Source organism: Pan troglodytes, chromosome 6 (assembly GCF_028858775.2).
Source record: "Pan troglodytes isolate AG18354 chromosome 6, NHGRI_mPanTro3-v2.0_pri, whole genome shotgun sequence".
Classification (NCBI taxonomy): domain Eukaryota; kingdom Metazoa; phylum Chordata; class Mammalia; order Primates; family Hominidae; genus Pan; species Pan troglodytes.
In genome coordinates, this window is record NC_072404.2 from 109672765 (window position 1) to 109683601 (window position 10837).

General features: G+C 46.4%; 2 protein-coding genes and 1 long non-coding RNA gene across 24 annotated transcripts in view; 1 reads left to right on the top strand and 2 right to left on the bottom strand.

Annotated features, from left to right (window-relative positions):
• Nucleotides 1–7709, top strand: part of STAG3 (STAG3 cohesin complex component) — a 36734-nt gene extending 29025 nt beyond the window's left edge. For 15 of the 22 annotated variants that reach the window (XM_009453769.4, XM_024357945.3, XM_063814813.1 and 12 more), the window contains 5 exons: nucleotides 4347–4521; nucleotides 4771–4875; nucleotides 5132–5213; nucleotides 7070–7141; nucleotides 7337–7709. In XM_009453769.4, coding sequence (XP_009452044.3) covers nucleotides 4347–4521; nucleotides 4771–4875; nucleotides 5132–5213; nucleotides 7070–7141; nucleotides 7337–7345 — 443 coding nt within the window. In that variant the 3' untranslated portion in view covers nucleotides 7346–7709. The remainder of the gene's footprint in view (nucleotides 1–4346; nucleotides 4522–4770; nucleotides 4876–5131; nucleotides 5214–7069; nucleotides 7142–7336) is intronic. The other 7 variants (XM_024357946.3, XM_519253.7, XM_016957845.3 and 4 more) reach the window with 1 other exon arrangement.
• Nucleotides 1–10837, bottom strand: part of CASTOR3P (Putative protein CASTOR 3) — a 70488-nt gene that overhangs the window by 4118 nt on the left and 55533 nt on the right.
• LOC129135548 (uncharacterized) lies at nucleotides 4873–8368 on the bottom strand. The gene is made up of 3 exons (XR_010158633.1): nucleotides 8298–8368; nucleotides 6384–6470; nucleotides 4873–5331 (listed from the first exon to the last, which is right to left on the bottom strand). It is a non-coding gene; the product is annotated as an uncharacterized LOC129135548 (long non-coding RNA).

Consider the following 10837-nt stretch of genomic DNA (forward strand, 5'->3'; position numbering starts at 1 on the left):
TTTGTATTTCTAGTAGAGACAGGGTTTCACCATGTTGGCCAGGCTGGTCTCAAACTCCTGACCTTGTGATCTGCCCACCTCAGCCTCCCAAAGTGCTCCCAAAGTGCTGGTGAGCCCCCGTGCCCAGCCAAAAATCACCCTTTTAAAGTGTACACTTAGCATATTCACTGAATTGTACAACCATCACAACTATCTAATTTTAGAACATTTTCATCTTTCCAAAAGAAACCACATACCCATTCGCAGTCTCTGCCCATCTTCCCAGCCTGAGGTAGTATCACTAATATAATTCCTATCTCTTGATTTGCCTATTCTGGACCTTTCATATAAATGGAATCATATAATATGTGGCCTTTTATGTCCAGCTTCTTTCACTTAGTACAGTGTTTTCAACGTTCATCCATACTTTGACATATATCAGTATCTCATACCTTTTTATGGCCGAAACAATATGCCATCGTGTGGATATGCCACATTCTACTTAGCCACTTGTCAGTTGATTGACATTTGGGCTCTTTTATGCATAATGCTGCTAAACATGCATGTACACATTTTTGGGTGGATGCATCTTTTCAGTTATCTTGAGATATACCTGGGAGTGGAATTGCTGGTTCGTATGGCAATTCTATGTTTAAGTTTTTGAGGAACTACCACACTGTTTTCCAAAGTACCTACACCAGTTTACAATCCTACCAGCAATGTATGGGGACTCTGGTTTCTCCATGTTGTCACGGGTACTTATTAATGTCTTTTTTTATTTTATCCATCTCCTAGTAGCTGTGAGGTGTGGTATCTCATTGTGGTTTAAATTTGCATTTCCCTAATGACTAATGGTATTGAGCATCTTTTCATGTGCTTATTGACAATTTGTTTATCTTCTTTGGAGAAATGCCTGTTCTGATCCTTTAGCTATTTTAAAATAGGGTTGTCTTTTTATTGTTGAGTTGTAAGTATTCTTTATATATTCTAGACACGAGATTCCTTATGATATGCAAACATTTTCTCCCATTTTTTGGGTTGTCTTTTCGTGTTATTGGTGGTGTCCTTTGAAACACAAAAGTTCTTGAATTTGGTGAAATCTAACTTTTTCCTTTTGTTGCTTGTGCTTTTGGTGCCATATCTTGAGAAATTGTTGGCTAATTCATGAGGTCACAAAGATTTACTCCTGTGTTTTCTTCTGAGAGTTAGTTTTAGCCGGGCATGGTGGCTCACGCCTGTAATCCCAGCACTTTGGGAGGCCGAGGCGGGCGGATCACGAGGTCAGGAGATCGAGACCATCCTGGCTAACACGGTGAAACCCCGTCTCTACTAAAAATACAAAAAATTAGCCAGGCATGATGGTGGGCGCCTGTAGTCCCAGCTACTCGGGAGGCTGAGGCAGGAGAATGGCGTGAACCCGGGAGGCGGAGCTTGCAGTGAGCCGAGATTGTTCCACTGCACTCCAACCTGGGCGAAAGAGTGAGATACTGTCTCAGAAAAAAAAAAAAAGTTATAGTTTTAGCTCTTAATTTAGATTTGTGATCCAGTTTGAGTTAATTTTTGTATATAGTGTGAGATGAGGTGTGATTTCCTTTTGTTGTCTTCTGTGTACCACCTAAAATTATGTCTTATACCACCAGGAAACTCTGCTTTAATTAATTAACTAATACATAGTTGTTAGGGACCTACTATATGAAAGATACTATGTTCAGTGTTTTAGGGGCCATGAAGAATCCAGCAGCTTATTATCTAATAGGAAAGGGAGAAATTTTAATTATGGAAAACTCGAATTATGAACAATTGCCAATAACTGCCTGAGGGCTTGTACAAGTGAATGCTGTAGAATTCAGAGCTTTACCAAGAAGATGGAATTGCTGGAACTTAAAAAATAAGTAAGATTTTTATAAGCTGAACAGAGGAAGGAGGAGCATCATGGGCTGGCAGAATAGCACAAGCAAAGCATAGAAGGCTGTGTGCTGGGCGAAGCATGGAGGTACATAGATCGCTCTGCCTAAAGCGTAGGGTTTGTGAAGGCAAGATAGAACTGAAGAGTTTGTTTTTATTCATTCAATAGATACTGAGCACCGTGTGCTGGGAATACAGCAGTGAACAAAAAAGCTAAAAATCTCTTTCTTTAGAGAGTGTCAGATAGTAGTAAATACTATGGCAAAAAAGCAGGGAGGATTGTGAGGAATGCTGGCGGGGTGGGGATCGCAGTCTTACAAAGACTGATCAAGGGAAGACTCAACACAAATATTGGGCAAAAAGCCTAAAAAATAAGTTAAAAGATACACTTAGGCACATTACAATTTTAACAGGTTTATTTGAGCATTCAGCAATTTTATCAATCAGGCAGTGGCAGACCGCCAGCAGTTCAGGGCGCCACCACCGAGGAAACCAGAGGGGACACTTACAAGGTGTCTCTGGGAGCAAGACAAAGAAACTATTTGATTGGTTAGAGTGGAAAGTTCATATTTAGAGGTTAACTGACCATAAATCTCTTGTTAGAGGTTAGTCGGTAGTTTCTGACTGGTTAAGCTGAAGTTTCCTGCTCCTAGGTTACACACAACACTTTCACTCTGAGTTGAGTTTCAGTTTGCTGACTTAGGAACCCAAAGTGCAGGAGCCATTTCAGCCTATTGGCCTCCCAGCGAATTTTTTATAACAGGTGAGGGAGGGTGCTTAGTGTGTATCAGAATAGCATACCAAAGGAAGCAGCCAGTCCTGAGGCCACGAGGGGATGGGGGGAATGTTCCTGGAATGTTCAAGGAACAGCAGAGAAGACCATTATGGCCAGAATGCAGATTGTAGGACATGAGACCAAAGAGAGGGTACAGGATCCCAGAGCATCTAAGGCGGAGACTGGCTTTTACTCTGAGTGCAGTAGGAAAACCATTGGAGGATTTTGAGGAACGACAGGATCAACCTCTGTTTTTAAAGGATCCTTCTGGCTGCTGTGTCGAAAACGACAGGAGATGGGGGAAGGCTAGAAGCTGGGAGACCAGCAGGGAGGTTGTGGCTGTTGTAGGAGTCCAGCCCAAGATTCAAGATAAGAGAGCTTCTTAGGCCGGGGGCAATGGTGGAGGTGCCGAGAAACGGCCAGATTCTGGGTGCATTTTCAAGGTATCTCTAATAGGCTTTTCTGACAAACTGGATGTGGGATGTAAGACAAAAAGAGCAGTTGAGGATGGCTCCAAGGATTTTGGCCTGACAGAAGGATGGAGTTGACAGTATCTGAGATGGGGAAGGCAGAGAGTGAAGATAGCTGTGGGGGAAGGTTGGGGCATTGGTGTTGGCCACAGGATTACAGGTGGAGATGTTGAACAAACCATGGGGGCTGTTAAGATGGAGTTCAGGGGAGAGCTGAAGGCTTGAGATCCCTTTGGGATGTGGCAGAGTATAGGTGATATTTAAGGACATGAACGTGAGTGGCTGGGGAAGCCAGTGAAGATGGAGAAGAGGAGAGACTCAAGGGCCCAGCCCTCGGGCATCACACCATTAATAGCTCAGGGAGATCAGGAGGACACACCTGGGGCCCCAAGGTTTCCTCTCTGGGAATCCAAGCCCAGGGGTATGTCTCTTCCCTGTTTTCTGTAGCCCTCTGCTTAAACCCATAGGCGCTCACTTTGGGATTATTGTTTTCAGTGGAGAGGGAGGGTAATGGGAGTGTGACTGTTTACAGTTAACAGATGTTAATGTCAATTTGACTGATGCTTTAAAATAGTATTGCCTGGGTTTTCTCAGGCAGTGAGAATCTTTGGATTCTTTCTCCTCCTCTACCTTCTCCAATCTCTGCAGGAGATAAGTCCCCCTTCATATCATATCAGTTATACTGGCATTGCAATCACTTCATTTTTTTTCTAGCTTTTAGAAAATCCTGTCTCCCATTTTCCAGTTCCTCCCTGGCCCTCATTTGTCCACTCTAGCCTCTGGTACCAAAACTCTATTGCCATTTACAGCTTTTTCTGACCACAGAAATCTTGGATAGGATCTCAAATGTCTTCATTGGCTAACTCAGACCTCTCAATCTTAGAGACTCCAACCCTCCCTCATGTTTGTGTTCACCGGTTACAGTTTATCTGTGAAATGCATATTTATGTATCTTTCCATCTTGTTTTCTAGGCTGTGTAGCAAGTTCTTCTTGGACAAGGCCAGCTACAATTCTCTAAGCCTTACTTTTTGGTACATAGGGCTATGTATTTAGTACATAGGGCTATGCCCATTTGAGGGCAACAGAATGAAGCTGTATAAGTTTTCCATTCTCTTCCTGATTGACTTTCCCTTACTAAATCCTGGGCAGGTCTTGGAAAGAGAGCACACCTGTCGCAGGCCCTGGGCTGTGGTTAATGTATGCATCTGCTTGGCAGGGCCTGCCAAGCCTAACAGAGAGGACGTCTCCTCGTCCCAGGAAGAAAGTCTGCAGCTGAACAGCATCCCGCCCACGCCCACCCTCACCTCCACAGCTGTGAAGAGCAGGCAGCCCCTGTGGGGGTTGAAAGAGATGGAGGAAGAAGATGGCTCAGAGTTGGATTTTGCCCAGGGGTGAGGCCATGGAGGGAATCTGGGTGTCTGAGTTCCCAGTTTGGTGTCTGGCTGCCTCCATCTTGCTGTTTCTGTTTCATGGTTCCCTGCTGTAGCACTCCCACATTGTTGGGTTCTTCTCAAACCCTTCTCCATTGTTTAGCTTTAAAATGCATCTCTCTGAGCTTTTCTCCCCATTAACACCAGCTGCCTTGCATCCTCTTCTTACCCTTGATTTTTATCCCATCATTGATCCTGCTTCATTCCCAGCAGTCAGCCCGTTGCAGGCACCGAGAGGTCAAGGTTCTTGGGTCCACAATATTTCCAGACTCCACACAACCCTTCAGGTCCTGGCCTGGGCAACCAGCTGATGCGGTGAGCTTTTCTCATCATCTCCTGTCTTCACTTCAGATCTGTCGCCCACTGTGAGGGGATTCCTGTCTCACCCATTGCCTCTCTGTGGGTACTTTTTGGACTTGTTTTAGCCACAAAGCACTTCCTGTCAGCACAATTGGGAAACCTACTATGCTGTACTTACTGCTCCCCACTTCCCCCACCCCGGGTGTCTGAGAAACTCTCAGGGGTCCTCAAAGAACAGTTTGAAAAGCCAGTCTCTTTGCCCCTACATCAGACTCAGCCTTATGGAAGAGGACGAGGAAGAAGAGTTAGAAATCCAGGATGAGTCAAATGAAGAACGGCAGGATACAGACATGGTGAGTAGACCACCCTGCCCTTCTCTCTCAAGAACTAGGGGCTGATGTGCCAAAGAGAAGCCAGGGTGTTTCCCCTCTCTCCGCTCGGTGATGCCTGGTCTCGAAAAGCTGAATGAATCTAGAGTAAAGGAGGACAGGTTATATGTTGGTTTGGACTTTGCTTGGACTCTACTTTTATTAAAGAATAAGGAAAAGAAATTACAAATACCAAAGAAGGTTGGAATAGCACTCTCGCTCCCAATCCCTAAATAAATATTGTTGCCTCCGAACCCCCTAGGAATTGGAAGGAGTCCTAATGCTGGAGGTAGGAGGTCATTCAGTCCAAGTGGCAGCCCCTTCAGTGTCTCTCCCCCCAAAACATGACCCCCTGTCCTCCATCTCCCTACTAGAGGGCTTCCCCTCCCTGTCCCTTCCCTCGCTCCCTTTCTAACCTAGCCTGTTTCCCCAGGAGGAACTGCTGCTGGTGTAGTGGGAAAAGCCTGGCATTTGGAGTGAGGTGACATGAGTGCTAGTCCTCAACTCCATGTCAAGTTAGCGCTTTACCCCTCCTCAGCCTCCATTTTCTCATCTTTATTTTTTAATTATTTTTATTTTTTGAGGTAGAGTCTCTCTCTGTCACCTAGGCTGGAGTGCAGTGGCATAGTCTCGGCTCACTGCAACCTCTGCCTCCTGGGCTCAAGCAATTCTCCTGCCTCAGACTCCCAAGTAGCTGGGATTACAGGCACGCACCATCACGCCCGGCTAATTTTTTTTGTATTTTTAGTAGAGACGGGGTTTTGCCATGTTGGCCAGGCTAATCTCGAACACCTGACCTCAAGTGGCTCCACCTGCCTCAGCCTCCCTAAGTGCTGGGATTACAGGTGTGAGCCACTGCGTGGGGCCCATTTTCTCATCTTTAAAACAGAGCTGTTAGCCTGTAGTTCCAGCAACTCAGGAGGTGGAGACAGGAGGATCAATAGTCCAGGAGTTGGAGTCCAGCCTGGGTAACATAGTAAACACGTGTCTCTTTAAAAAAAAATCAACAATTCAAAAATAAATAAAATGGACCTTTTACATAAAATATAAGGTAAAACCACCTTATAAATGGAAAAGGGCTATGTCTGAGTTCAAGCTACTGTAACAGAATTCCATAGACTGGTGTCTTAGAAACAGCAGATATGTATTTCTCACAGTTCTGGAGGCTGAAGTCCAAGGGTTGGGTTCTGGTGAGGGCCTTCTTCCAGCCTGTAGACTGCTGGCTTCTAGTTGTATCCTCACCTGGAGGAGAAACAGCAAGCTAGCCCTCTGGCCTGGGCTTAGAAGGGCATTCATCCATCCATGAGGGCTGCACCCCTATGAACCAATCACCTCCCAAAGGCCCCACTTCCAAACAGCATCACACTGGGGGAAGGATTTCAATATGTGGGTTTAGGGGGACACAGATATTCAGTCCATTACAGGCTGTGTATCTTCTGCTGTTATTCTTCTGTTCTCTTCTCTGCAGGGAAGGAAAAAGAACAGAATAGAACAGAACAGGGGAGTCTTGTGCTCAGAAGGAGAAACCAAACTGATACCTTCAAACCAGAGACTAGAGAGCAAGGCCTCTGTTAAAATATTATTTCCTAACATCTCAGAAAAAATCCGTTTTCTGGTTTCCAAAACAAAGTCATTTAAGGGGCTCAGTCAGCAGGCCAAGAAGCGCTCTGCAGTCAGGCCTGATCCTCGTGCCCACACTGACTTCCCTCCCAGGAGGTGCCATAGGGGCCTGCTCTGCCCATATTTGTTCTTATGAGGCTGGGAAAGGAACTGGTTTTTTTATTTGCGAAGTGACAGGAGTGTGTAAAGGCCTTTTTGACTTTTAACCTCATTCTCTCTAGCAAGCAAGTAGCTACTGTTCCACCAGTGAGCGCGGGCTGGACCTCTTAGATTCTACAGAGCTGGATATTGAGGTGAGTGTCCCCAGAGCAGGAGGAGTTATGTATCCTTGGGAAATGCTGGCAGGCAACCCGTGCACTCATCAAATTGACAGGCCATAGCCTGAGGGTGGCCCTCTGGGCTGTCTTTGAGGGTAACCCAGGGGAGGATGGTCTGCCCATTGGCCCGTTGCTGTGTCCTGTGTATTCCTTTCATCTTTCTCATTATAGGATTTCTGACAGGACTCTGGGCCCCTCCCCAGCTCCACTCCCTACCTCAAGAATGTGACCATTTGGAAAAGGCAGAGAAAAGGAGCAAAATGAAGCATTCCCCCAGGCTTCAGCCCTGGGCTCTGAGGGGAAAGAGTTGGGCATTGTTTTTCTAACCTAACCTTTCCCTCTGGGGTAGAGAAGCCGAGAGACCCTGTCCTCCCTAATGCACTGTGGCCCAGTCCCCTTGCCTTTTTCCTGTTCTGTTTGGAGTGGAGAAGGGCAGCACCTCTGTGTTTAATGGAAATAGCCCATGGTTTTCTGGATTTTTGGAACATCTTTCTCAGCCTATTTTGTGTCCTAATGATTCGCTCAATAAACATGTTTGAATCCACACGTTCCCAAGGTGTGGCTTGAGATCGTTAAACTGATGGAGGTCAGGTTCTTGGTCCGCCTTGTCCCATGGCCCAGTGTATAGGTGTCTCCACACCCCGCAGGTGCTTTGTCTACAGGCTTTCCAGAAAGTATTGCTTAGTAACTGAGAGGTGGGGTGAGGCAGTAGAGATGGGGAGAGTTTGACTGCCTGTGAGTAGTTTATCTAGTGGCCACAGCCTCTGCAGTAGTAAAAGTTGTGCTGACAGGTGGCAGAGTGGAGCAGGACCTTGTGAAACTACCTGTCTCACCCACGTGAGCCAGGCCAGGCCATGTGTCCTGGCAGCCTTCACCCACGGGTTCTTTCCAAAGGAAATTTTATCCTCATCCCAAAGATACCTGTCATAATTTGGAATTTGATCAAATCACAGTATCTGAGAGTTAAAAGGAAACTAAGGAGTTACTCTAAATGTCCAACCCTAAAATCCAAGTGACAATGTCACCTTCACTCTTGCCTTCTCCAGCTAGTTCTTCACCAAATTCTGTCAAGACTTGGTGGAGAAAATTCTCTGGCCTATGTCCTCCACACATTGTCACCAGCGTCTCTCACCTAGACTGCCACAGTGCAGCCTCAGGGCCAGCCTCTTGAAATTCAGACAGACTTGTTTGCTCTTGTTTTGCCTTGTGGAGCAGCACAGCACCTCTGTTCTCTCTTGTCCCTCTGACAAGCAGTATTTGAAGATGGCTGTTGTCATTTTGTACTTTCACTGTTTTCTTTTGTGGTTTAAGGAATACTTCAGCCTCTCTCTTTAGATAAAATTTCCAGTTCTTCCCATCATGGGCACCTGCTTTAGTGACAGGTTCTCACTGTGGTCTCCTAGGCCAGACACAGCCATCCAGCTAGTGATCTGTGCAGAAAGAGCCGTGACTTCCTGCGATCAGGTCACTCAGCCAAGACCACCTCGCCCCTTTCATTCTCCCTCCCCGCCCCCACCTGCCCCTCCCAGATGAAAGCTAGAAGAAATTGGGTTGAGTCTCCTTTTGGAAAGGTAGCCCTGGGGGAGTCAGAGCTGGGGTGTGGGGGAAGGCTAACTCATTGAGCGATCTTTCGCCTGTATTCAGGTAGAATAGTTCTGGGGAAAGGAGCCTGTTTTGTGGGATGAGGGAACAGAGTGGGAGAACAGGAGAAGATGTGGAGGTCTCTCAAAATCCAGGAGGGGAAAGATTCCTGAGTTATTTAAATACTAACCAAGCTAAGGGTGCTTCACAAGAGGATAAGAGCAGCTTGGGGGCTTTGCATCAATATGGACACCTGTGTACAGCCAGGCAGCCCAGTGCACTGGGTTGAGTCACAGCCTTAGAATCTGGGAGCTTGACACCATGCTCTCTAAAGCCTTTGATACTGTTTATTGAGAGGCTGGGTCTAGGTTGTCTCCTCTTGAATATGGGCTTTGTGATGCTTGACTAATAGAAGATGGTGGAAATGATGCCATGCTAGTTAGTGGGCCCAGATTTTAAGGAAACTGGCAGTTTCCATTTCCTGTCTCTTCCTGTACCTGGGTTCACACTTGGAACCCGGTCACCATTCTGTGAGCAAGGCCAGCAGCCGAAGGAAAAGGCCATGTGTAGGTGTTCCTGCCAGCAGTCCTCACCGAGGTCCCAGCCAACATCCATGTTGGCTGCCAGACTCAGTCCAGACGGGAGTCAGATGATTCCAACCTTCCCTGTTTTTCAGTTTTCCCAGCTGAGGTCCAGGGATCAGGGAGCAGAGACAGCCCATCTTTTCTGTGCACTTTCCAAATTCCTGATCGTGGAGCCCATGAGCATAATAAGATGTAAAGCACTCAGTCTGGAGGGGTTTGTTATGTAGCCATAGCAACCAGAACAGGGCCTTAAGAGTCATAAGACGGCCGGGCGCGGTGGCTCACGCCTGTAATCCCAGCACTTTGGGAGGCCGAGGCGGGCGGATCACGAGGTCAGGAGATCGAGACCATCCTGGCTAACACGGTGAAACCCCGTCTCTACTAAAAATACAAAAAATTAGCCGGGCGTGGTGACGCATGCCTGTAGTCCCAGCTACTTGGGAGGCTGAGGCAGGAGAATGGCGTGAACCCGGGAGGCGGAGCTTGCAGTGAGCCGAGATCGCGCCACTGCACTCCAGCCTGGGTGACAGAGCGAGACTCCGTCTCAAAAAAAAAAAAAAAAAAGAGTCATAAGACTCCCAACGTTTGGACATTTATATCAGTTTTTTAAAAAATTGTAAGTTATATAAACATATACTAATTCTTCTATATTATACACATTTAAAATGTAACAGATGAGTTGATGAAATAAGTTTTAAAATATTTCATTGATTAACACTGCAAAATGCTTTTTTGCTCTTAAAAAAGGGCTTAGAGCAAAGTGAGAAACATTTTTTAAAATCATGGTTCAACATTTTCTGAAGTTCAGTTGAAAGTTCAGTTTAGGGCTGGGTGCGGTGGCTCAGGCCTGTAATCCCAGCACTTTGGGAGGCCAAGGCGGGCAGATCACGAGGTCAAGAGATTGAGACCATCCTGGCCAACATGGTGAAACCCTGTCTCTACTAAAAATACAACAAAATTAGCTGGGTGTGGTGGCGTGTGCCTGTAGTCCCAGCTACTCGGGAGGCTGGGACAGGAGAATCGCTTGAATTTGGGAGATGGAGGTTGCAGTGAACCGAGATTGCACCACTGCACTCCAGCCTGGCGACCCAGCAAGACTCCGTTTCAAAAAAAAAAAAAAAGTTCAGTTTATTCTGATACTTACTTTTAATGACCTTCATAACTGCCAGGAGTACCTCTCAAAAACAGGCAAATCCAAGTGGATTAGGTGCCTCTTTGCAGTTACCGCTTTTTAAATAGATCCAAACCTGCTGAAAATCTTCATCTAGAAGACTTGTGAACAGGTCAGAGGATGATTTCCCGGCACAGACAACAGTGCTCTCATGAGGACAGGCATTGTCTGGGAGCACAAAACCTGAAGTGTGTGAGCTGCAGTGTGTGGTGATGGGCTGGGGGTTTGCCTCTCTTCCCTCAGGATACTGATCGTATTCCAGGGGAATCATGAGTTACAATGTTTTTATCTACACTTGATCTTGGCCAAAAGGCCAAGAAGCGATACTGTGTTTTT